This window comes from Ostrinia nubilalis, chromosome 4 (genome assembly GCF_963855985.1).
Source record: "Ostrinia nubilalis chromosome 4, ilOstNubi1.1, whole genome shotgun sequence".
NCBI lineage: Eukaryota > Metazoa > Arthropoda > Insecta > Lepidoptera > Crambidae > Ostrinia > Ostrinia nubilalis.
In genome coordinates this window covers 11,556,653-11,583,215 of record NC_087091.1, presented here as the reverse complement: position 1 = coordinate 11,583,215, position 26,563 = coordinate 11,556,653, and the positions used below count along the sequence as shown (strand labels likewise).

At 41.2% G+C, this 26,563-nt stretch overlaps 2 protein-coding genes and 1 long non-coding RNA gene across 3 annotated transcripts; 2 read left to right on the top strand and 1 right to left on the bottom strand.

Annotated features, from left to right (window-relative positions):
* The first annotated feature begins 59 nt into the window (after window positions 1–59).
* LOC135071088 (uncharacterized) lies at window positions 60–1,457 on the top strand. The gene is made up of 5 exons (XR_010257209.1): window positions 60–414; window positions 499–605; window positions 724–820; window positions 914–970; window positions 1,167–1,457. It is a non-coding gene; the product is annotated as an uncharacterized LOC135071088 (long non-coding RNA).
* A 227-nt stretch (window positions 1,458–1,684) lies between these two features.
* LOC135071087 (dihydrolipoyl dehydrogenase) lies at window positions 1,685–10,372 on the top strand. Its single transcript, XM_063964838.1, has 12 exons — window positions 1,685–1,800; window positions 2,159–2,281; window positions 2,404–2,640; window positions 3,614–3,754; window positions 4,125–4,290; window positions 5,078–5,235; window positions 5,915–6,051; window positions 6,387–6,474; window positions 6,644–6,745; window positions 7,519–7,656; window positions 8,302–8,391; window positions 9,829–10,372. The coding sequence occupies exons 1-12, from the start codon at window positions 1,759–1,761 to the stop codon at window positions 9,892–9,894; spliced, it is 1,488 nt and encodes a 495-aa protein (XP_063820908.1). The 5' UTR covers window positions 1,685–1,758; the 3' UTR covers window positions 9,895–10,372.
* A 30-nt stretch (window positions 10,373–10,402) lies between these two features.
* LOC135071085 (uncharacterized) lies at window positions 10,403–26,274 on the bottom strand. The gene is made up of 12 exons (XM_063964837.1): window positions 26,209–26,274; window positions 21,939–22,102; window positions 20,771–21,053; window positions 20,455–20,538; window positions 19,913–20,203; window positions 19,192–19,388; window positions 18,300–18,384; window positions 14,901–15,083; window positions 14,229–14,396; window positions 12,359–12,443; window positions 12,044–12,249; window positions 10,403–11,958 (listed from the first exon to the last, which is right to left on the bottom strand). Exons 1-12 carry the CDS (start codon window positions 26,263–26,265, stop codon window positions 11,035–11,037), a joined length of 2,727 nt encoding a protein of 908 aa, XP_063820907.1. The 5' UTR covers window positions 26,266–26,274; the 3' UTR covers window positions 10,403–11,034.
* Window positions 26,275–26,563: the final 289 nt, after the last annotated feature.

The following is a 26,563-nucleotide window of genomic DNA, read 5'->3' as shown; positions in this document are numbered from 1 at the left end:
CTTTAATCACTTTAGTTCCGTCTCAAGTCTACAACTGTGACATTTAAAAAAAAAATAAACGTCAAAAATTTTCATTGAAAAAACGTGTTTTTCTACAAATTTTATCTAATTAAAATCAATAATTATTGCTCAATCATTATATTCATTATTAATTAATAAGAACTACATGTGCATGGATTGCCTGTTGGATTGATGTTTGTTTAAGAAGAAATTTCTCTAAAGTAAGACTCGAGAAAGGTTATTGCAGCTTGCAGCAACATCATGTTTTATCAAGTATTGAACCACACAAAGGATTAAATCTTCATTACAATATCATTCATAACTCCATTTAAATCAATGGAAACTAAATATGGATCGTTTCATGGAGTAACAACATACTTTGGAGTTTGGCTTTGGACCCAAAATACAATACACGTAGGTACATTGCAGGCATAGATTGCAGGACACAGTGAATGATACGTGTTTTATACAGTGAATCTAAGTACCTATTTGTTTCAGGTTAATATCGAACTTCGAACTTATAAGGTGTTAAGCTGCAATTACAATAAAAGTGCTTGCTATGGAATCACCGGTGCTGAAAGAAAGAAAGAAAAAATATTTATTTGGTACAAAATGATACATAACCTTTACTTCCTATTCAAATAACTTTAGAAGAAACCTATTTAAGCAATAAAACCAGACCAAGAACGCTTGATTCAAACGATGAACTCATTTCATTTGCAGGTTATGCTGTGACATAAATGCATTAAATTAGGAAGATTTGTATTGGATGAATTACCCAGATAACAATTAAAACAACTTCTGTTGATAAGAACATTTGGTAAGTACCTTTAAAATTTAAAACACCCTCAAAATGATTCTAACTTTATTGATATCAAATAGAAAGACCTAAAAGTTAATTATTTAATTACAGATTGGTGGAATCCAGATTCTGTACATGTAATTGATTGAAAAGTGCACATTTGACAAGGTAAATTAATTTTATTTAACAAAGTAGTGCAAATCTAGAAACAAAACAGACAGTAGGTAGGTATGGTAGATAAGACAGATCACTTGTTTATCGGCTGTACTCTATAATATTAGTGTAGAATGTAGGAGATTACAGTCTTACGGTGACATGTGCATCTTTTTGCTCTAAATTTACAAATATTTCATATATTTTACAGGTGGTGAGAAACGTGTAGGTCTGGCCTGCTTACAGTGGCTATTGGATTCGACAGAACTAAAGTGAGAGTGAACGTGTGAATTTATGGAGAACATTAAACTATTTTACTATAAGTCATAACGCAACTTATTTTGTATGAGTTACATACAAATGTCAAGCCGTGAGTACCTACACTATGTAAAAACTAAAACAATGTACTGTAATCTTTTAAAATAAAATAGTTTTAATGCTTATTGATTTTCGTAAACAAAATATTTCATGTTATATTTCATCAATAAAGTTTCATTTGATACTTCAATAGTTTTATTTTTAACCGCAATACATGAAAAGGAACGGATCATAAAAAAGTATGACAGGTATATTTAATCTGTCGGCGTCAGACGCCATATTGTATTCAGCGCCACCTACTGGACAATCTAGCTCGGTACCAGTTTGTTTATCGTTCAACCAATACTAGGGCCGTTTCCTATCTGTCTTTAGACATACTCTCTAATCTGTGGTTTCCACCCCGTGGAGTGACCACCGAATCGCCAGGGCTCCGAAAATATAGATTTTCGGCAATTTTTAATAATCTGTTCATACAGATAATAGGAATGGGTTTCAAATTTTTAAAACTGGCTTCTACTCCATTCAGGGTAAGACACGATAAGCTGTATTTCCCTTACAAATGTTTGATAGAAATCTGACAACGTTATGCAATACTTGCTTTTAAGGATTATTTATTCATCTAATTTTATCCCCCTGGGGTACTCCTACTCCTACGCATGCTCCAGTGTAAATATTTGACGATTTCATATATTTTTATTCCATGTTTTCCACTGTAATTTCGATGTGCTGCATTGACCTTCAGGCATGTGACCGTCTGTCAAATCGATCCTGCACTTTTATCATATCAATATCTTTAAAAGCTGATTGATTTATGTATTATCATGACTCTGATTTTGCCTCAACGTTATTGCACATACATTTATAAGCTTATTGATTAAATTTCAGAGTGGAGGTTCAAGGATTATTTCTAGAAATTATGCTACCACTCATGACGCTGATTTGGTGGTGATTGGCGCGGGTCCTGGCGGTTATGTAGCTGCCATTAAAGCTGCCCAGCTGGGCATGAAGGTAAAAAAGCCTTTTTTATAGGTAAACCAATATTTAAATATTTGAGTTCCTCTCAAAAGACAACCTCAATCATAGTCCTAATCAGAAACTTTTATTTATTATGTTCTTTTTCTCTCTTATAGGTAGTTTCAGTAGAAAAAGATGCTTCCCTAGGAGGTACTTGCCTGAATGTTGGGTGCATCCCTTCAAAAGCACTCCTGCATAACTCTCACCTGTACCACATGGCCAAACATGACTTCAAGCACCGGGGTATTGAAGTGGGCAATGTTACATTTGACTTCAAAGCTATGATGGACTACAAAGTCAAAGCCGTGAAAGCCTTGACAGGAGGCATCGGCATGCTGTTTCAAAAGAATAAGGTATGCAAAATGAGCTACTATAGTGCTTATAAGAAATCTTGTTGTTATATTTTTTAATAATTTTGTATTTCTTTTATTTTAACCCAATGTTTGTCTGTTTTACAAAGAATGGACTAAAGTCCGATTTTTAATTCGACGGAATTCTGACAGCTGTCATTTTTTGACAATTCAGATGTAATAAGCCTTTTTTGCTTAGAATTAATAATAAATAATATTAAATTAAATTTCATCAAGTACAACTTACAAGAATGAACTATTGTTTGTATTGTGAATTCAATGTACACTAATTATTATGTACATTTTAGAGATTAAATAGAAAAAAACGTGTTTTTAATACAGTAAAACAACATATTATCATGAACGAAAATATGTATTGAACATCAATCATCATTATCGTCATCATAATCAACTTGGATTATAAAATTGGCATCTTGTTAAATTTGTTATTTTATGAAGCTAATATTTTATTAACAAATTGATTTTCATAAAAAAGGTTTGTAACCCATGGATTATTGGTCAGGGAGTCCAGTAATAGAAAAATAATATCCCAATTTTTTTTGTAACTTCAAAAATATGATAATAAAAATTCAAATAACCATTTTGAAATGATCAGTACATTTTTAAGCCTTAGTTTTTCAAGTGAAACCTTAAATTTAAGATAGGATTATTTTTTAATTTGTGAAAATGCTCTCCATTCTTAGTGGGAATGTTTCAATGTTGGTAACACTTCTGAAATGTCAAAATTCCGTCGAATTAAAAATCAGAGTATAGCATATAACACAATTTTAGGTGCTATTATTATTCACATATCAGTAAAACATGATAAAAAAGATAAATATTTTTGTTTATCTGTGTCTATGAAAATTGATTGTTCCCCAAATATCAATAAACAAAATTAAATAGAAATCATGACCATGCAAAGCCTGGGATTTTATGAATCTATATTACCTACTTATTTTCCTTTTACCTATAGGTAAAGCTAGTCCGTGGTGTGGGTACATTGGTGGCGCCCAATAAAGTTGAAGTTAAAGGTGAGAAAGGAGTTGAAGTAGTCAACACAAAGAATATTCTACTGGCTACCGGATCAGAGGTCACACCCTTCCCTGGTGTTACGGTTAGTAGAAATATTTTTGTTACTTTTTTTAGTCTCTTTGATGACTAATCTATTTGTTATAAATATCCTTGTATTTATCTTAACCTGCTCCCATTATCAAAGCCACAAAGTATTCATGCTTTTAAATTAACAATGTTTCAATAAACTTGTTCAACCTATTTGTTCATTTAGTTTTATCCATCCATAATTTTCCTGTAACAACTTTATATTTAAATGACTTCCCTTGTCTGTCCAACACATTTTTTGGTGCATGTCGTGGCAGCCTTTAATTAAGGCAACAACTTAGATTAAAAACATCTATGAATGTATGGTGTATGCTTTTTTGGTTACCTGTAAATAAATTGAAAAATAATCTACAAATGTTTTGCAGATTGATGAACAACAAATCATCTCATCAACGGGAGCCCTATCTCTGCCTGCTGTTCCCAAGAAGATGCTGGTCATTGGTGCCGGAGTGATCGGCTTGGAGTTGGGCTCGGTATACCAGAGGCTAGGTTCTGACGTCACTGCCATTGAGTTCCTGGGCACCATTGGAGGTAAAGATCTGATACATAAACTGTAGGTACATGAATTTTATATTTAATGTTTGAATTATTATCACATTTTAAAATTAATCTGGATTAGTTCCATCATGAGTAGGTATTAAGACATCATGTGACATTGATTAGATATGAATTGTGATCATGTCACACACATGTTGCAATTGCATGCAACCAAGGAAAAGTTCAAAAAATATGTTCCCCAACTTGTTTACAACATTTATGCAATTGCAATATTTATACTGCTTGCTTACACTACAAGTGATTGAATTATATTCAAGCCTTTTCATTCTTCCAATCAAACCATTCAAGTCTATTATTTACTAGCTGACCCGGCGAACTCTGTTCCGCCTTAAAGGCAATAAATAAGCCATCGCAATTTTTCCTTATTTGCTCACCGTTTAGACCTACCCTGGACTACGACAAACATTTTAAAACCAAAATCAGCTCAATGGGCCCAGCCGTTCTCGAGTTTTAATCAGACTAACGAACAGCAATTCATTCTTATTTATATAGATTTATTCTGGATACGTATTTACATGGCTTATAGCCTTGTGTTGCTAATAAATTAAAATGTTGTATTTTTATTTATTAATGGCTCAGTTACAATATGCGCGAAATTGACCGCAACAAAGCGCGGGCACGCACATCGATCGAAGTATAGACGACGCACGGCGAAACTAACTGAAGTGCGTGTTTACATTATATGTTTCGATTTCCCGTATAGTGTAACTGCGCCATAACAAATGCGAGTTTAATTAAAGTAATAATATAATTTTACCAGGCGTCGGCATCGACGGCGAAGTCGCAAAGACTCTGCAGAAGATCCTCGGCAAGGAAGGCTTGAAGTTCAAACTGAACACCAAGGTCATGGGCATCAAGAAGGAGGGCGGCGTCGTCAAGGTGGAAGTCGAGGCTTCCAAGGGCGGGAACAAGGAAACGGTAAGTAGAACTGTAGCGTGGATAAGTTAGTTGGTAAGAGTGCCCTGTAGGCCTAGGATGCGCGCCGCGATAGGCGGTTATCACGCCATTTTATCGATTGTGCCTGCCCATACCAACATATTTTGACGTCGATAAAGTATATTACGGCACGCATCCTAGCCCGCCTGAATTCTAATTATAATCCTATATACATATTTTAGTCTTCCTGGCCATTCAATCAGAAAAAGGTTGCCTGCTTGCTTTTTAAGAGAAAGATTTTTACTAAAGATGGCTGGATGGAAATATCACTAGTAGATATTCATAAAATATTAGTGAGTAACATTGAGCTAAAGTTATAAATATTCCCCTCTCAATGGATCGCTGATCGCAGAATGCACTTGAATGTGGGCAGTGCATAACTAGTGTAAATCCTTGGGGGAGAGTTTTGTTCAGCAGTGGATGTCATATGCCCGTTTTCACCATTAATCCCTAATAAATTATAAAAGTGACCCCTATAAAAACAAAATGCCTGATAGGGGTCACTTAAAAATAAAGAATGATGGTGAAAACGGGCATTAGTTTTGGTGGTAAAAAGTTATGCTTTAAAACTGATTTTTACATATTTTACGACAAACAACCATTTGTAAGAGGTTTTTAAGTGGTTTATTTCACCAATATCACAACATAAATAACATTTCAGCTGGAGTGCGACGTCGTACTGCTATCCATTGGCCGCCGGCCCTACACCAAGGACCTCGGGCTCGACAAAGTGGGCATCGCGCTCGACGACCGCGGCAGGGTACCGGTTAACAACAAATTCCAGACTACCGTCCCTGGGTGAGTTGCTAAATGTTAATAAAAGTCATCTAGATCCAGTCTAGCAGAGTTTGTGCTATGGGTATTTACAACCCGATCGAAATAACTGCGCACCTCGTAAGAATACGACTTTCCCTCGCACTCACCCGCACACCGACCGGGTTTTATTTGTATTAGACTTTCATGTTTTATTTATATTGAAAGTACCTTCAATCTAGTCTGTTTCTTGCGCTTTTAGACAATTTAACTTGCCTACAAGGTACAATTTCTAATTTGTGTCAAATCAGATACAAAAATGTTGATAACGAACTACAATATAACTATGTGAATTGAAATTAACCAGTGGTTTTTCACAGAATCTACGCCATCGGTGACATTATCCACGGACCCATGTTGGCCCACAAAGCTGAAGACGAAGGCATCGTGTGTGTCGAAGGCATCAAGGTAAAACTAATTTATTTGAAAAGTTACTCTATATTAAATTAATATTACGAGTATACGAAAGTTAATACAGATGCTTCATTCTCTGTCACGCAAAAAGTACTTGAAGGATTTTGATTATTTGTTTTTTTTTAAATTAGTATTCCCAGTAAAATGTACATGTTTATTGCAGGGTATGCCAGTCCACTTCAACTACGACGCCATTCCATCCGTCATCTACACATCCCCCGAAGTCGGCTGGGTCGGCAAAACTGAAGAAGATCTGAAGAAAGAAGTAAGTAACAAATTCTAAAATTATGTTAATCCTACTAATATTATAAAGGTGAAAGTTTGTGTGGATGTTTGTTACTCTTTCACGCAAAAACTACTGAACGGATTTGGTTGAAACTTTACAGTATTATTATTTGTAACCCAGATTAACATATAGGCTATAATTTATGCGAATCTGTGACACTAAATTTCACGCGGGTGAAGACGCGGGCAAAAGCTAGTTTATCATATTTTAGCGGTTCAACATTATGTAAACCATGTTATCAGTCATTACAAGGTTTTTTGTTAGCATGATCCATATTACGTGACCTGATAACAGAGTTTAATAGGTCATAACTACAAAAGTTGATACATTTAAATCCTGGGGGGTTCAAATTAACGCTGATTCCTTCCATCCTTTTCAATCATAGCGAGATACTAGTATGAACGACAATGACAGATGATCAGGAAATATGAAAACGGAGTTAGCGAATAGCTCCGCAAGTCAACCTACTAAAAGAGAACGTTATGACGTTATTGCAGGGTTATTCACCTCCGGTTATTCGTTATCTAGTAATTAATGAATCTCCTTATCACGAACTTACCTATTTTTCAAAGACAATATTTTGAACTAATGAAAAAAAGAGGTTGTTGATGTAGATCTGTATTTTAATTATAATCGTATAGCGTTATAACTTTGTCATTTTCTACGACATGTCAATTTCGATGTGATGAACAAAGAAAAAAGATAAACCTGTATGAGTTTTTTATGAATATTTTTTATGTTTCCGTCACCAGGGCAGGGCGTACAAAGTGGGCAAATTCCCGTTCATGGCGAACTCCAGGGCGAAGACGAACGGCGAGCCCGAGGGCTTCGTCAAGGTGCTCTCCGACAAGGCCACCGACGTCATCCTCGGCACACACATCATCGGCCCCGTGAGTATTGAGGATTTACATTGAAGTCTTAAAATACTAGCTAGAAAAGTAAATGCTTACTTAGCCTAGCTGCAGACCATCGATTTTTAGTTGGCCGATAGTTAGGCCTGATTTTAATTTGAATGAAGAATCGGCCGATCCAATGTGCGCACTCTCATACATGCCGACTAAACTATCTGCCGACAAAAAATCGATGGTCTGCGCCTAGGTTTACTGTTTTTATATCCAGGGTCCTCTTTCGTGAATACAGTCCATAATGCAACTATTAATGATAATGATAATTTGAATGCTTATTATCATGTAGTATAGTTACAAGCCTCGTGACTTCAGTTACGAGGTACTGAAACTAAAACGCGTATTGTGGAACTACCCTCAAAATAAGATTCAAACCCAAATTTAGATTCATTTATTGATATAATTTCAATATTTAAACCATAATGAAAACAAAAAAGTCTAGATTTGCTGTAGGCCTAGGATGCGCGCCGTGATAAGCGATTTTCGCGCCATTTTATCAATTTAACGCCCATACATTTTGACGTCTAAAATCATCGATAAGATTTTATCACGTCGCGCATCCTAGCCCGGCTGGTTCTTGTTTGTGGGTTATGGATATGTGCTAGAAAGTAACCTAACATTTTGTGTCAGGGCGGCGGCGAGCTCATCAACGAGGCGGTGCTGGCCCAGGAGTACGGCGCCGCGGCCGAGGACGTGGCGCGCGTCTGCCACGCGCATCCAGTAAGCATAGTTTACTTCTTTTTCTCCAACCTTTTATGTTATGTGGGTTCGCTATAAAACAAATAAAATAACACGCGGCTGTCACATCTTTTCGTCCAAAATACCACAGTGCCTGAAGACGAAAGTCTACAACCAATGTGTGTTACCTGTGATGACTTATGGCTCGGAAACGTGGCCCCTCACTATAGGCCTTATACAGAAGCTCAAAGTTGCACAGCGTGCTATGGAGAGGGCTATGCTCGGTGTTTCTTTACGAGATCGAATCAGAAATGAGGAGATCCGTAAACGAACTAAAGTCGCTGACATAGCCCGACGGATCAGCAAGCTGAAGTGGCAGTGGGCAGGGCACATAGTACGCAGAACTGACGGCCGATAGGGCAGCAAGGTTCTGGAATGGAGGCCACGTACCGGAAAACGCAGCGTGAGACGTCCACCCACAAGGTGGACCGACGACCTGATAAAGGTAGCGGGAAGGCGCTGGATGCAGGCCGCTACCAACCGTGCGATGTGGAAGTCATTGGGGGAGGCCTATGTTCAGCAGTGGACGTCCTGTGGCTGAAATGATGATGATGATGATGTCACATAAAGTTATTATACCTAACGGAATAGAACAACAAAAGACTGAGCGAGCGAGATATCACTAGCAGCAACACTGTGTGATAAAAAGTGATGCGTGATGCAACGTAACAGAACCGTTTTTTTTGCACTATTTAACAGTTAAAGGTTCATTAGCACTCATTGAAACACACGCATACGCTAAAAATTTAAGCTCTGAGATTTTTTCAAATTTTACGTAAGTAAAATCGTGATATTTATAAGAAATAGTGCTTCAAAAACGTGGTGACTGGTTCAGTGATTGATTTATTATACAAAATCCTGAGAACTGACACACAAATGACATCCAGTGACATCCTGAAGACAGCTCGTGATTATTGCTTTATTCCGAAAGAATTATTCACTTTATGGGCTGTCAGATGAAAATAACACAAAAGTATCGGCATCGGAGTGACGATTCGGGGATTCATTCGATGCTCGTCGATCGCTGCTGAACGTTCCGACCGAATATGAATGCACAAAGTACCCTTGAATTTGTGCCCTTTCTGAGAAACGAACCCAGTACCACCAGATTGGAATATTTCCCTTCTCTAGCTGTTTCTTTTGTTCAATAATGTGACGCGCAGCAACCCCAACGTTCACTCGATTGACGCATTTAGGTGACGCAGATCGCCATGTTTGACGCATTTACGTGACGCAGAACGGCTTCCGTTTGAAAGCAAGCGTCATTATCTAGCGACATTCCACAAAGCTGTGACGTGAAGCATTGACACGAAACTATGTAAATTATGTTGAAATATAAAGAAAACATAAAGCCATCCCATATCATGTATATTTACAAATTTTATAGCCATCGCATTATCATGTGTATTTTCGTTGCAGACCTGTGCAGAGGCCCTCCGCGAAGCGAACCTGGCCGCGTACTGCGGCAAGCCCATCAACTTCTAACTTTAGTAACGTTATTGTGCAAGTGTGTAACCCACAGACCAGCAGGGTACTATTAGTCGTAGGCTACTGTCGCGTCGCTCGTCTGCTCTAAGGAATCTTGTATGAATCTGATTTAAATGACTTTGGATGTAAAATGTTATATCACGCATAATCAATCGTCATTCTATCGTAGAATTTAAACGAAGCACTCGCAAGGAAAAACTTTCACGTTTTCGTCTTGAATGTGTACACATTAATTTATTGCAATCCGATGTGCCGATATCATCCAAACATGTGATATTTCTTTTTAATATATTTATTTCGGATTATTTTCTTTTTAATCTACCTTGTTTTTGAGCTGACTCATTCCGTTTCGTTGAGAGTAACCAAAACCGCCTGCATTTACTGCGAGTAAATGTTGTGTATATTGGTGTATTTATTTTCTTTTGTAAATAGTTATACAGAAATACAATTATATAAAAAACTTACTTTGTTTAAATATTGTTTTATTAGAAATGAAAAGAAGGTATATGGATGCATAATAATTGATTTAATTTGATTAGAGTTATATGGTATAATAGTTATTGGGTATTAAGAAAATAACAGGTTGATAAAGCCAACATAAAAGTCTCAAAAAATTCTATAACTATGACTAGATGCAAGAGAGAACACATGTATTTAGTATACTTGATGAGTCACAACAATGGTTAAATTCATAATAGCTTATACATAAAAACAATGGACATTGACTACATCAGTATTAAAATAAATTGGGGTATGTAAAAATATAACACTAACAATGAATTCACAACAAAGATTTACACAACTAGTAAATGGGACAAAAAATTGCAACTAGCTACAAAGTATAATACTAAAGCAAAAAACCTATGAGCATTGTTAATCAAGGCAAGAGTTTTAATACGATAATATTAGAGTCTACGTGTATCCCTGCTTCACTGGCGCCGTTTTCAGAATTGAATCCGACATTTTCAACGTTCATCTATTTGTGTGCAATATCACACATTTCAATTTCTTTCACTTTGCTTTCCCTCGTTAAGATATGTCATAAATATGCAAAAATAGCTTTCTATAATAATGATCAATACTGGATTAAAACCCGAAGGTTCAAATTTCTTTTCCATTCACTGAACACTGGTGACTTCAACCCCAAGTGTCCAGGACTTGACTGCACATGTTCAAGTAAAACTTCGGCGAGAGTATCTCGCTGTACTGGTCACAATCGTTTGAGTACATTATAGCTGCTGCCATAGTAGTGGCATCAGATTCCATATATTTCTTCAGCACTGATTCCAAATCTGGAATAGACAAGTTGTTGTCTATAAAAAAATTCTTCGCATTCCTGAAACATGTTTCCCACAGCTGAGTATCGATTGGGAAAATGCTCATGCATTTGTCTACTATATCTGCCGCTTGAATAGAAAGGTTTCGTTCAACGTTCATAACGGAACTTTTTGTCACAGCTTTGGGCAAATATTTGAGTTCATCGCAACAACAAGGCAAAGACTGACAGACCGCCTGATCTATTTCAGGATAAGGCTCCTCGTTCAAAATAGTCAATGAAACTTCTTTGATTCGCTTTGACATAACATTTGTTACGATAATCTTGAGTTCGTCTTTCTTTCGTGACGAATCTTTATCTAATTCCTGTTCATCTAAAACTTCAGTGTGAGTGAGATAGAGACAGTCGTCTTGGGGCGTCGTTTTCAGATCGTCTAGGAGCATAGACAAACAGTCAGAGTAAATATTATTGTGATAAGCCAGTTTGGCAGCCATGTTGAGATTCCCGTTCAACGTTTCGTCGTTGATCCAAGGTTTGAGGAGGAGTATTATGTCGTCAGCCCAAGACTTCTTCTTGAAATCGTTCATGCATCGAAGTGGGTTTTGCCGAGGTTCGATAGGTTTTCTTTTCGAGTCCTCGAGGTCGAAAGGAAACATGATGTCGATCCTATCGATGGGCTGGAAGATGAACTTGTTGTTGCTGCGGCTTGCGGGTATTTTGATGACGCGTTTTGTGGTTTTCATCATTATCACGCGGTTAGTACCTTTTTCTTTTTCATTGTTTATCTGAGGAGGAAAAAAAGACATACATAAATACGAAACTTAAACTGGAATAATAAATGCATAAAAACTTAATTTGTACAAAACTTACTTGCAAATGAGTATTTCCTGTCGCGTATATACGACCTTCTTCGTCTATGTATATGGTGAAATCCCCGCCGCAAGCCATCAACGCCTTAGTTTTGAAGTCTTTGTTCTCAATGTCGGGCGTTTTGGAGCTGCCGTTTTTAACTGTTTGATTTTCATTGCGAATTTTCACTTCAGTCGGCACGTTCACCTGTTTACGGTCGCCACTGCCTGAGAAACATAATACCTAATTTATACACACGTATTTCATGATAATTAAATAGATTTTTACGAACTAAGAGGGTTCGTGAGCTAAAAAACAATGTAAAATAATATGTACCTAATTGTCCATCGAAATTTAAGCCCCAAGAGTACAGAGTGCCGAAATTGTTCATAATACATGAGTGATGCCAGCCTGCCGCCAACTGTAACAAAAAATATCATATTATCAGAAGTTAACCGAGTGAGTTTCATAAGAGACTACGCTAAAATCTACGCGGGCGCATCCACGCGCGTCTCTTTTGAAATGTAATGAGCAGCGCAGGTGCGTGCAACTGGTTTTCACAGCTGTTTTCACACAGTTTGCAGCCTGTGAAACTAACAGGCGTGTGCGAGGTCAGGTCCAGCTCTAGAACACCTGGAGCGAACTATACAACATTTCAACCGCACGATAATATAAGTCCTTACACGGCGGCGGTGTCGCAGGCGCAGTTATGGTGCGTCCACACTGGGTGAACGGGCTCGCGCGGCAAACTCGACATCCTGCTCACTCAAGAGCAGGGTGAGCAGGATGACCAGCGTGCCACGCGAGCCCGAGCGCCCAGTGTCATTATTAGAAGTGAGTCAGGCGCGAGCCACACTCAATGTATCTGCCCCTTGGGAGGTCAGCCAGCTGTGGACACCTGTAGCGACCTTTTAACATCTCACCCGCACGATGTGTCCTTGCACAGTGGCAGTATCCACGACCGCGGGCAGCAGGTGCGGGTCGCGCGGCAGGTCGGGGGCCGGCGAGCCTTCAGGTTCAGAATGTCCAATTCCCAAAATGTCCAATGGTTTCAAAATGTCCAATTCCCAGTATGTCCAATTCCCAAAATGTCCAATTCCCGAAATGTCCAATTCCCGAAATGTCCAATTCCTGAAATGTCCAGTTCCCGAAATGTCCAATTCCCAAAATGTCCAATCTATTAATATGATGGGTTTGTTAAATAAGTCCTCATAGCCTTTCTTAAAAATTAGTAATTAATATATTTCTGTACGAATGCGTTTAGTTTTTGCAAAATCGGCATATAAACATAGAAAATTTGTATTACATATTTGCAAAAAGTATGTAGAAAAAATTTGTAGCTACTGCACTTTATACTCGTACAAGTATGTACAGTTATTTATATTTTTAATAATTTGTAAATAAATAAATGATTGTTTAAATTTAGGTATGGTTATTTATTTAATATTTTTAAGAAAGCCTATGAGGACTTATTTAACAAACCCATCATAATAGTAGATTGGACATTTTGGGAATTGGACGTTTCGGGAACTGGACATTTAATTTTCAGGAATTGGACATTTCGGGAATTGGACATTTTGAGAATTGGACATTTTGGGAATTGGACATTCCGGGAACTGGACATTTTGAAACCGTTGGACATTTTGGGAATTGGACATTCTGAACCTGAAGGCCGGCGAGGCCTGGCGCCGCGCGTGTTTAGTACTTCTTGGAAATAAAAGCCAACTGTGGAGAGCTAGCAGCCTCTAGAAAGTCAGTCCCAGTTGTGGAGAGCTACAGCGACCTGTACAACATCTCACCCGCACGATATGTCCTTGCACAGTGGCAGTATCCACGACCGCGGGTAGTAGGTGCGGGTCGCGCGGCGGGTCGGGGGCCGGCGAGGCCTGGCGCCGCGCGTGTTTAGTACTTCTTGGAAATAAAAGCCAGCTGTGGAGAGCTAGCAGCCTCTAGGAAGTCAGGGCCAGCTGTGGAGAGCTCTAGCGACCTTTTAACATCTCACCCGCACGATGTGTCCCTGCACAGTGGCAGTATCCACGACCGCGGGCAGCAGGTGCGGGTCGCGCGGCGGGTCGGGGGCCGGCGAGGCCTGCCGCCGCGCGTGTATAGCATCATATAGGAGGTAGGGCCAGCTGTGGAGAGCTAGCAGCCTCTAAGAAGTCAGTTCCAGCTGCGAAGACCTGTAGCGACCTGTACAACATCTCACCCGCACAATGTGTCCCTGCACAGTGGCAGTATCCACGACCGCGGGTAGTAGGTGCGGGTCGCGCGGCGGGTCGGGGGCCGGCGAGGCCTGGCGCCGCGCGTGCGCCGCTCGCACCTGCTGCGGGCTCGCTCCCCACGTGTATAGCTGCCCTTTGCACGATAACGCCAACTACGGAATGACAGCAATATTAAAGAACAGTTCTAGTGACCGATAATCTCAAGACACAACTTTTGGTGTACCTATTTTTACCCGTTCTAGCCTTTTCCCTACGGAAGGCACCTATTAATGCCAAGGTAAAAGTCACTTCTCAATACGGGTGGCAAACAAATCTAAATCACGACTTACGATAAACAAAAAAATTGCAAATGAAGTGTAAACAGAGCATAATAATATAATTACGAAACTACATTAGTTGCAGATATAATATTCCGAATTTCTATACCGTAAGTCTCATACTTTTTAAAATATCTTGATGTAAAGGATGTAAAGTGAGCAAAAAATTTTACAAAAATACCTCGTATTGAGAGACGCATTTTGGTTTCCAAGAGCCCGTAGGGAAAGGGCTAGGCTAGAAGATTTTTTTATTATGAAACAACACTCGATTCACAATTCAAAATCACCCACCCACAACTACCCTTGCATGCTCATCAATATGGGAAAGTAACAACTCACGTTATGGAAGTATCCGACCGCTATAGCGTCAATAGCATCAGGGAACGTAATTCGGACCGGCACGGAGCTCTTCTCCCGGTTGCCCGAGCCCAGTTGCCCAAACACGGCCGCGCCGCACGCCCAAACTTCGCCGTTACGCATCAACATCACCGTATGACAGGCCCCACAACCGACGCTAAGAACCTACAGAATATAAAAATAATCATAAAAGTTATTTAACGGGGAATAGTGGAAGGATGTTGTAAAGACAACATCCTTCAAATTAACGGCTTATTCCACTATTCCCCGTTGACAATCCCTGTTAACGCCAATTGGAGCTTATACCTGTGCTTATACGTTTTACGTTAAAAATAAAATCCTAATATAACGGGGATTATTGAACTTTTTAGTTCATTATTCCCAGGGTTCGAGGATATATATCAAGGGATATACAGTCGTGGTCAACTAATTAGGGACGTTATATGACTAAAACAAAAGACCGTCTCTCCAGTCCGAAAAAAAAATCTTTACGAGGCTTTGTAGCTTGTGCCTATTAATAACAAGTAATTTGGCTAGTATTCTAAATATTTACAGGCCAGAAGAGAAACTAGCTAGTTGCGATCAATATTTTTAAAATAGATAAATCATTGCCACCTACACATTTATTGACCTAGGGATGGACAACTAATTAGGGACACGTAACACTTTCACTGTAAATGTAAATAAATTGGAAATTATTTAAGTGTTTATTACATAAAAAGTTTTCATTAATAAATATAGAATACAAAACAAAATCATCAAACGTATTTTTATAACCAATATGGTAGGTTTTGTTGGTTATAACCATTTAACATCGGCGCGGCATGGATGCAATCAAATCATTACAGGTTTCTAAAGAAATATTATTCCAAACACCATAAAATGCCACGAAAAGCTGATTTTTAGTGCCAGTACGTTGAGCTGCAACTTTTTCCTTCGTTTCATACCATAAGCTCTATAGGGCTTAAGTCTGAGTTGTTTTCGGGCCAATCTAGTACCGTCACTGACTGTTGCGCTAGGAACGATTAAACAGAGAACGCGGTATGTTTTGGGTCGTTATCGTGTTGAAATGTTCATGAGACTGGTAAGACTTCTTCAGCATACGATAGCATCGTTTTCTCCAATATTTATTTGAATTGGAATTGCTCAAGTTTAACTTCAGTTGTTTTTATAGGTCACACTCTATGTCCAGAAAAACAGCCCCAGATTTTTATATTGCCGCCACTATGTTTCACCTGCTTCTTCGTTTACTTTGGTATAATTTCGGACTTTATAGGTCGTCGCACGTATTGTCTGCCATCGGATGAAATAAGATTTATCTTGGTCTCATCAGAAAACAGCACATTTATCCATTGAGCAAAAGCCTAATTCATACATTCATGCAAACGCCAATCTTGCTTCTTTGTGTTCCATCTTCAGTAGTGGAACTTTTCGAGGAACTCTTCCTACAAGCTTTGCCTCCACCAGTCGCCTTCTGACGGTCCTCGCAGATACTCCAGCAGTCGGTTCTGGTCCAAAAATCTCGCTCTTGATCAGAACGGAACCCTTAAAGGGGTCTCTCTTTGCGAGAGTGACCATTCTGCGATCATCTTGTGGGGAGTGTTTTTATTGGCCTCTTCCTTCTAGGCATACTTTCTGTGGTTTCATGATTTTGAAATAAGCCACTGCATCGTAGATTCATGTTTTTGGAACATTTCAGATGATCTGCAATTTACCGGTATGGCCATCCACACTGATAAAGATTGATTATAACTTAGCGCAGTCGACAGTCCATTCCACAGTTTGGTTGTACGGGGCAGGAAGTTTCTAGAGAAACGTACTGTTGTGGACTGCCAACCATCTAAGTGATGGGGGTGGAAGTGCTGTCGGGTAGATCGGTGGCGAAAAGTGGCGGCAGGAATAAGTCCGGATAATTCTTCGGAGCACTCCCCGTGATAAATGCGATAGAAGATGCACAGTGAGGATACATCTCTACGCAGTGCCAAGGGGTCAAGCCGATCCGAAATGTCCTGGCAGTCAACGATTCGAGCTGCTCTCCGTTCAATGCGGTCCAGAGGGAGAAGCTGGTACTGGGGCGCACCTGCCCAAAGATGAGAACAGTATTCCATATGAGGCCGAACCTGCGCCTTGTAAAGTTGCAGACGATGGGCTGGAGTGAAATACCGTCTCGATCTATTGAGCACACCAAGCTTCTTCGAGGCTAATTTAGCCTTACCCTCTAAATGACCACGGAACTGGACTTCGCTCGATATGTCGACACCAAGGATTCCGATATTGGCTGAGGCAGTTAGGGGAGTGCTCTCGAAACAGCGGGATACGACAAACGGCAACTTTTTGGCGGTGAACGCGCAAACTTGTGTCTTTGTAGGGTTAAATTGGACCAAATTGCGTCGACCCCAGTCTGAGACCTCCTTCAAGGAGGTTTCAATTTCGGACACAAGTTTGTTACGGCTCTCAATGACGTTCTCCCGAGAGATATTTGCGCGGCCGGTATAAGCGGCATCAACCGTGCTGTCGTCCGCATAGCAATGAATGCCGCTAATTTGCAGCATATCATTGATATGCAGAAGGAAGAGCGTAGGCGATAGCACACAGCCTTGGGGGACACCAGCATTCACAGACATAGAGTCTGAGCATTTGCTGTCGACAACGACCTTAATGCTTCTGTCTGCTAAAAAGCTGGCGACCCATCCGCATAATTTCTCGGGAAGCCCATAGGAAGGGAGCTTCGAAAGAAGCGCTTTGTGCCAAACCCGATCGAAGGCCTTCGCCATGTCCAAACTGACCGCCAATGCTTCCCCCTTAGTCTCGATCGCCTGTGCCCAACAATGTGTCAAGTAGACCAGAAGATCACCAGCCGAGCGACTTCCACGGAAACCGTACTGTCGGTCACTTAGCAACTGGTGGGCCTCTAGGTACCGAAGGAGCTGGCTGTTGATAATGGATTCCATTATCTTCGAGAACAAGGAGGTGATTGCTATCGGCCTATAGTTGGACGGATTTGAGCGGTCACCTTTTTTAGGGATCGGGTGCACCAAAGCTGTCCTCCATGAGGTCGGGACTATGCCAGAGAGGTAGGAGAGCCGAAAAAGGCGCGTTAAAACCGGTGCTAACTCTGGAGCGCACGTCCTCAGCACGATAGGAGGGATTCCATCGGGCCCACTCGACTTACCATGACAGCGAAAGGATTTCAATATACATCTCTGCGTTTACTTGGCCTTGTTGCTAATGTGGTGATGTCATTTCAGAGATGTATATTGAAATCGTTTCGTTGTCATGGTTTGGTTTCACGGCGGAACTCCGCGGAGGTGTGCCACAGGCGTAAAAAAACAGTACATCAGTTTAGCAAACTTTACGTGTAAAACTGGTATTGCTATTTACCTTTCTTCCTTGAAATCTGGTTACCATTTTAGGGCTCCATTCATCGTCAATGCTACCGAGACCGAGTTGGCCGTGAACGCCCCATCTGAAACAAAGTTTCTTGTTACACTTTATGTGGCTTAGCTTGTGTTAGAAACAAGGCTTAAGGAGGAAAAAGGATTTTACCAAGAACAGCAACAATAGTAACGAATATGCATATAAGTAGATAAATAAATATTCGAGTCATAATAATTCGAAGACACTGTTCAGCTGAATTTGCTGATTCACATATTGAGCGTCAGCGCTTCGACAAATAAATTAGGAGTCGCGGTTTAGCCCATAGCCTGCCCAAATAGACTCGAACTAAGACCACAGAATAATAATAAGTACTACGTACAGAAGTTTTACTTCGCGAAGGTATTTAAAAAAATGTATGCTCAATGTCATTAACAATATGGTGTAATTTAGCCTGTCTCAAGAGTCAAGCACCATTTTGTTGACAAACGTCAGTGATCGGCACTGCGCCGAAGCTATAGGGCTGACTTCGGTAAAATGATGTGACGTGAGGTGCCAAACTGCGGAAAATGGCGGAGGAAATACATGATTTGGCATGAATTATCATGAATAATATTAACTACTTATTTACCTCTCAGTGTCTTGAGGCAACTTAAAAAAGTACATTCTGTGTTTTATTATTATTTAGGCAGTTAAATACTGCACAGTATTTAGTACACCATTTTCTTTATTTTCTTCCATCATACACAAGAATACGCGTGCGTGAGTCAATGTTCGCTCGTATGTGAGGCCTTGTCGAATAGTATCCTGTAGGTGGGCCATCGTGCGTGTTTTGTTTTCGATGTAAACTCGCGGAGATGAACAGGCCTGCTAAGACTATCTTGTATAATACACTCACCCCCACATATAAAGTCGGCCTCCTGCATCAATAGCAGCAGAATGGTAGTGCCCGGCGGCCACTGATATCAGGGGTGCAGTCCATTCATACGGCACGTGCATCAACGCCCCAGCAGAATTTGCAGCGTCGCCCACGGCGCCCGCCCAAGCCGAGCCCACGCCTAGTTGACCGAAGGAGTTCTCCCCTGCTGAGTATATCTGTGGGAAACAATTGAAATAAAGTAAACTGGTAATTAACTAAGATGGTAAGATTTAAACAACCACAAGATATGTCTTAGCATAGATATTGGTGATCTATCATCATTCAACCATAAGACGACCACTGCTAAACGTAGGCTGCAATCTATCATTAAGTTGGATAAGGTCGAAGCGATGGCTGCCAAATTGTAATACGAGTAGAGTGCCGTAGGGGTAGGTCACAGTGACTGGGTATCAAAAGTCTATCTGATATCTAAGTTATGCAAAAGAAGTGACAACACAGAAATCACCTGTATTCACAAACGTAAAGCAGCAACGCTATGCGAAGGCGAACGTACAGCGTTGAATAAAGCTTTGTGATTAGTTCGTGTTTGTCAATCCGCCACTCAAGTATTGTCTATGAATACGTTTTTGGGACCCTGTACGTCCACGCGCATTGTAAGACCTCATAGTAATGTTTGTGAAAACGGGTGTAAGGTGTAAGACTACTGAATCAAAATGTATGTAACAAAGCAATAACTTACGCCATTCTCAGTCAACACCAGCGTGTGATGTCTGCCGCAAGCCACATCGATCACCCTCCCGATTAACTCCGTATTCACCGGCGTATTCGTCATCATCACCTTGGCGTTGCCATCATCCACCACCGCCCAATGGGCTAAGCCGCTACTGACGGCCCTTCGGGGAACAAACTGGTGCTTCCAAGTCTCAGCGGTCTGAGTGATTGCTAAGTGAATATCAGGGCAGGGGTGCCGAGACTCGATAGCAGAGGCCACGTGCATGAATGTCGCTATTAGATACAGCATTCTGGTTGTCTGAAATTAGTTGTAACATCATTAGAAAAAAAATTACTAAAGCCTGGTCCGTGAGCACGTAGAATCCCGTCCAATGACCCCAAGCTACCCATCCTTATCGCTCGCGCGTAATTATATTGCTGTCGCGACTGTGCGACGCGCGCCCGCAGTGAGTGTGCGAGCGTGCGAACGGGATTCTACGTACTCACGGACCAGGCTTTAGTATGAAAAACCCGTTTAACTGTTTTGATGGTTATAAATGTAGAACTTACATAAATGGAACTAATTCCTTGCTTCATATCACGGATCACTGGACGCAGCTGGTCTTGTAACGGATTCAACCATAAACAGATGCGCTAAAAATTAAAAAGCTGCATTATGTAATCAAGTAATTTGTTAATTGTTATTCATATAGAAAATTTGTTACAGAACAAGATAGAGAGTGAGTAGTTTTGTCATTTGATTAGCCTCAGTTTTTTGTCCCGCGACAAATATTAAGCACGGTGGAGTATTTTTATTTATTTTGAAAATTTGCATCTCCGTAGCGTTATTATTTATCTTGTTACTTTTCAAAAACTTTATTCTCACCTTCAAAATCTTCGTGTCAAACTTGTTGCACTTTTCAATCAGGAAGTCAAACAGCCACTGTGCGTTTTCTTCCAACAGCAACGGAACAAGGCATCTCTGTCCAAGCAAGCAGTCTAAGGCGCCTCTACACAGTTCGCTGCGGGCCTTTAGCGCGGTCACCATTAGGTTGGGTTGTCCTCGGTGTACGCTGAATATGGGCACTAGATCCCATAAGCCGATGGAAGCGGCTATGGATGATAGTTCAGAGAGTTCCATCGTGCTGAGTGATGTGAACTTTACGCTCCTGGAAAAAAGGTTTAAGTTAATGGTGTGACGATTTGGTGCATCAATAGTGTAACAGTGATAAAGTAATAAAGGATACGTCATTTTCATGCAACGGCTGTAATAACAGTGTTCACTAGATATATTCTATTACTATAAGTACTCCTTGTGTGGACACACAGAATAAGAAAACTATCCTGTAGATACTACTCTGGAATAGGAAAAATATCGTAAGAAGCGATCAAGAGACAAATATGCGAATATCAGACCTCGTTGACCCGTTTAGACAGCCAGGATGGGGAGTACGAATTTTTTATTTACCTCTAGTAAATAAGACTCGGCGCAAATGGGCCACCGGTGGCCAGCGACGGCGACTTAACACACTTTTGGTATAGTGGCGAGTCGCGGACACTACTGTGGCGAGTGGCCGCTACCGGATACACGTGTGCGGCGCGTGTATACAAAATATATTAAAAAGTGTGTTAAGTCGCCGTCGCTGACCACCGGTGGCTGTGATCGGTGGCCCATTTAGGCCGACACTAAGAGAGGGTCGTGCGTGCTCCTAAAAACAGGACTATTCCCACTTCTCGTTCCCCAGCAACTCCTGTGTAGAAGATCTACAGCGTGACCGCCAACTAAAACCCAACCAGTGAAGGTCAAATTTGTCCCAGGGGAAAGTTATAATGTCGTACTCTCCATCAGACCAAATAACCCGATGGTAATGATTGAGCCATTCTATACATAGTAAAAGTAACAGGTGGACCGAAGACATCGTAAAGGTAGCAGGGAAGCGCTGGATGCAGGCCGCTACCAATCGATCAACGTGGAAAGCGTTAGGGGAAGCCTATGTTCAGCAGTGGACGTCCTGTGGCTGAAATGATGATGATGATGAATGATAAGCACTCACGGGTCGAAGATGGCCTCATCTCGGGTGGCGCACTGCAGCAGCGAAGCTAGCAGCTTGACGGCCACGGCGGCGCAGCCCAGCGCGCCCGAGCTAATGCGCCATAAAGCCAGCTCCTGCAGACGCCCGAAGGTTCCTAGGCGCGCCACCCAGCCGTCTGGCTGGCTCTGTGAAGCAGAACAACTTCGTTAGTTCTTGGATTGACCAAGAGATGGCGCTGGGCCGTTTTACTTTGCGGTTTCGTTTGATTTTTTCAGGGCAAAAATACATTAAGCGATTGGGAAAGTTATCGTATCGGCGGCGGCGATGGCGAGCAGCAACGTGGCCACGGGCGCGCCCAGCGCCGCTGCGGACTGTAGGCCCCATCCGGATCGCGAAATGCCTTTATTACTCAATAGTTGTCGATTTGACCAAGAGATGGCGCTGTTTCAAGAAATTGGCGACTGGTGAAACTGGAGAAGCCGTTTAAAGCCCTAAAGTCAGTGCAATGAATGAGTAATCTGGAATTAAAAAGGAGTGCGCGACCATAGCGCTATCAATCACTAGCAAGCTTACGACACCACTGACCTAAGATAGCGAGTACAGATACTGCGCGGGCGCCACCTTGCCGCGCGACATGAAAATATCAGCGGCGGCGCGTAGCAGCATGGCCACGGGCGCGCCCAGCGCCGCCGCGGACTGTAGGCGCTCGTGAAACGCCATTGTTAGTTAATAGTTGTCGAATTGACCAAGAGATGGCGCTATTCCGCTTTATCCTATGTAAGCTACAAAAATAAACTATTGTGATATGTATTTAATGAGTAATCTGGAATTAAAAGGGAGTGCACGACCATAGCGCTATCACCAGCAAGCTTACGACGCCACTGACCTGAGATAGAGAGTACAGATACTGCGCGGGCGCTACTTTCCCGTGCGACATGAGCATATCGGCGGCGGCGCGTAACAGCGTAGCCATGGGCGCGCCCAGCGCCGCCGCTGTCTGTAGGCCCCGCCCCCCGGCATGTGAAACACCTTTACTAGTATTAGTTGCCGATTTGACCAAGAGATGGCGCTGTTCCGTTTTACTTCGCGGTATCGTTAAATTTTTTCTGTATAAATACAGGGTGTAAAAAAACCTATCACGAAGACTGAAACTACGCCTTCTGTACACCCAACCAAGTAATATTACAAAATATTATTGGTGGGAAATATTTTTTATTTTTATGATTAAAAAAAATACAATATTCCGCAGCCCGCAATGTACAGCGCGCCACGCAACGCAATGACCGTGCCTATGTGTGTGTGAGTGTATTGGAGCGTACGCGCTTTCCCGCCACTACCTACCGCGACCGCAGAAGTATTTTGTACACAAAATTACCAGATTATTCACTTCCTACATTTAAAAAACACATTCCTTTAGCATTTGTTTAGGTTTAGAACTAAGTACTTACCGACTAATCCCCTTCGATGTCGTCTGGAATCGGCCGCTCCAACCGGACAAGTTGTGGCTCGAACTGACGGCCTTCCACGTGCAAGCAAACGCGTGCCAGGTAAATCGTGTTTTGATGCGCGCTCCAGTATTCCTTCACGTACAGACCGGTATTTAAGTTCCTCAAATCCGACACAATACACGCCTAGACGAGGCGGACGGAGGCACAATCGGCTGATTGTCCAACAGACGTTGTACAGCCAGAACAATAATACGTGCATCAGTACGGTGGTGCGCTGTAGGATGTTCAGCCCGATACCTACAGCCTGCAGGGCTTCAGATGCGTTTCCACGTGCCCTCCCATAACAGTAAACCATGTTTACGTACTCACGAGCACTGTACGTATGGTTAGGCATCTTTCTAACACACATTCACTATTACCACACTCACTATCACACGTTCACACACTAACTATCCGCACGCGAAAACAATCAAAAGTCGCAAGCGCATTCGACGGCCGAAGAAACCGAACTGGCCGTACGAGGCGCGAGCGGCCCCTCGAACAAAGGCACTGCCCCGCGCGGCGAGACTGACTGACCAATAACAGTCAAGCAATACGTCTATCGAATGTGTCGTCGTGAATCGGTAGCGCTTTGTTATTACTCTTCATTTTCAACTACAAATTTACGTAATTTTTAACTTAACAAAAATGTAATTTCATCACTTTAGTACAGGCAAGTCTATCAACGAATGAGATTGTAAAAGCGGCGGCAAAAATACTTTGATTAATCTTTGTTAACTAAAGATCCGTCCTAGCATACTTAATAATAATTAATGCTTTAAGCAAGCTTCCAAAATACTCAAATTTGAATGAATTGTAGATGCGCAATGGTTATTAATAAAACAATAAGAATATCAATACATTTTGATAGTTATTCCGTGTAATAAAGTTACGTTCATTTAAAATAATCACGAACAAGACGATGAATCTTTTTATGTTGAAGAATGGAAGTAATTGGTATGAAAGAAGTGCTAAAAGATATGAAATTTTGTTTAGTTTCTAAAATCAATCGAGTTTAAAAATAAAATCTTATCTTTCAATCTCCCATCGAAAGTGAAGGAGCAAGAGTTTGCCAGTGTGTTATTTCTAGGCGTTCAGATTGCAGTAATAAGTAAGTTAAGTTTTATTTTATTAATTACTATCGTAAAGACGTAAAATTTATTAAGTTAGAGAGCTAGAAATAATGAACCTGTATGTAAGAGCATTTGTCATTTGTTTACAGTACTTTTTAATGATACAAGTTTATCACATCTGCTTATTGCCTGTGATTAACGATTAAAATTACGTTTATTTAGAATCGCGTGCATAACCATTATTTATTTCAAGTAAATTATGAAGAAAGGAAGTAATGAGTATGGAAGGAAGACTGAAAAAGAGACCTTTTTATTTAGTTGCTGAAATCAATTAAGTTTAAAGAACACACAATCATCACTCCTATCGAAAGTGAATGCCTTAATCAACGATAGGAGTAACATTGCCAGGTGTTTACTCTAGGCGTTTAGAGCGGTGTGGTGTAAGCAATAATTTGAGTTTTACTTTATGAATTTTATTACTATCGTAAAGACTTAAGTTATTGAAGTAGAGAGTTATTAATGTAAAGAATGACAGGCCTCATTCAAAAGATCATTATTCATCTGTTTACGGTACTTTTTAATGATACCTAGGTACCTACTTACGCTTATCACACTTGCGTAGCTAATAAGACCTGTGATACTACATTGTGATAGAATAACGGTTATGCGTAAAAGCACGGTTTAGTTAACAACCTAGGTTCTGTAAGATTATTTAATTTGCGGAAAGAAACAAATTCGTGTAAAGGGTTTTTATTAATTAAAATGTAATTTATTATTTTTTAGAATAAAAACTAAACTGGTAAGGTGATATTAAGGTGTAAGTAACTAATTTAAGTACTCATTTCATTTTTACAAACTAGGTAGATTTGGATTAAGCTCAGTTCAGTTGGTCCAGTCGTAGTCGTTGAACTCATAGTAGAGTTGAATGACTCATGGGCGAGCGCGGGTTGCGGTTCGGGGCGTGGGGGCAGCGCTTGAGCGTGTGTGCGCGCGCTGATGTTCATTTCTTATTGTAAAGACAAAAGCCTTATTGTGACGAAAATACTCAAAATTTTAATAAGGTTTCTTAGAAAAAAAAATTTTAAACAACGAATTGAAATTGATAATGTAAAAATCTTGAAAAAAATATTCTGACTTTGACCTTCAATATCTCCTAAACCACAAGTTTCCCAGGTATGGTCCCAAAGAAAAAAATGATCCCCATGATGTGGAGAATAAGTAGTCTTCGGCTTCGGGATAGGTTTTTTTACACCCGTTATAAGCTATTGTACCTGCGAGAGAGAGTACAAGTACTGCGCGGGCGCCACCTTCCCACGCGATATGAGCATATCGGCGACGGCGCGTAGCAGCGTGGCCACGGGCGCGCCCAGCGCCGCCGCGGACTGTAGGCCCCATCCGGCTCGCGAAATGCCTTTATTAGTCAATAGTTGCCGATTTGACCAAGAGATGGCGCTGTTCCGCCGCTTTAATCCTGTGTAAGCTCCAAAAATAAACTATTGTACCTGCGACAGCGAGTACAGATACTGCGCGGGCGCCACTTTCGCGCGTGACATGAGCATATCAGCGGCGGCGCGTAACAACGTGGCGACGGGCGCGCCCAGAGCTGCCGCGAACTGTAGGCGCTCGCGAAACGCCATTGTTAGTTAATAGTTGTCGAATTGACCAAGAGATGGCGCTGTTTAGTCCTTGCGAGTTTTAATCCTGTGTAATCTACAAAATAAGCTATTGTACCTGCGAGAGCGAGTAGAGATACTGCGCAGGCGCCACTTTCCCGCGCGACATGAGCATATCAGCGGCAGCGCGTAACAGCGTGGCCACGGGCGCGCCCAACGCCGCCGCTGACTGTAGGCCCCGCCCCCCGGCTCGTGAAACACCTTTACTAGTATTAAGTGTCGATTTGACCAAGAGATGGCGCTGTCCCGTTCAACTTCGCGTTATCACTAGATTTGTTCTGTACCAATATAACCTATTGTACCTGCGAGAGAGAGTAGAGATACTGCGCAGGCGCCACTTTCCCGCGCGACATGAGCATATCGGCGGCGGCGCGTAACAACGTGGCCACGGGCGCGCCCAGCGCCGCCGCGGA

Bases quoted from the DNA above. Each gene is read 5' to 3' on its own strand.
- LOC135071087 (XM_063964838.1), top strand. From the start codon at position 1,759: ATGGGTTTCAAATTTTTAAAACTGGCTTCTACTCCATTCAGG. The intron at 2,282-2,403 runs GTAAAAAAGCCT...TCTCTCTTATAG, and splicing joins CTGCCCAGCTGGGCATGAAG to GTAGTTTCAGTAGAAAAAGA. The intron at 6,475-6,643 runs GTAAAACTAATT...TGTTTATTGCAG, and splicing joins TGTGTGTCGAAGGCATCAAG to GGTATGCCAGTCCACTTCAA.
- LOC135071085 (XM_063964837.1), bottom strand. From the start codon at position 26,265: ATGCTCATGTCGCGCGGGAAAGTGGCGCCTGCGCAGTATCTCTACTCG. The intron at 20,204-20,454 runs GTAAGTTCTACA...AACTAATTTCAG, and splicing joins AAGGAATTAGTTCCATTTAT to ACAACCAGAATGCTGTATCT. The intron at 12,250-12,358 runs GTACATATTATT...TATGTTTCTCAG, and splicing joins AAATTTCGATGGACAATTAG to GCAGTGGCGACCGTAAACAG.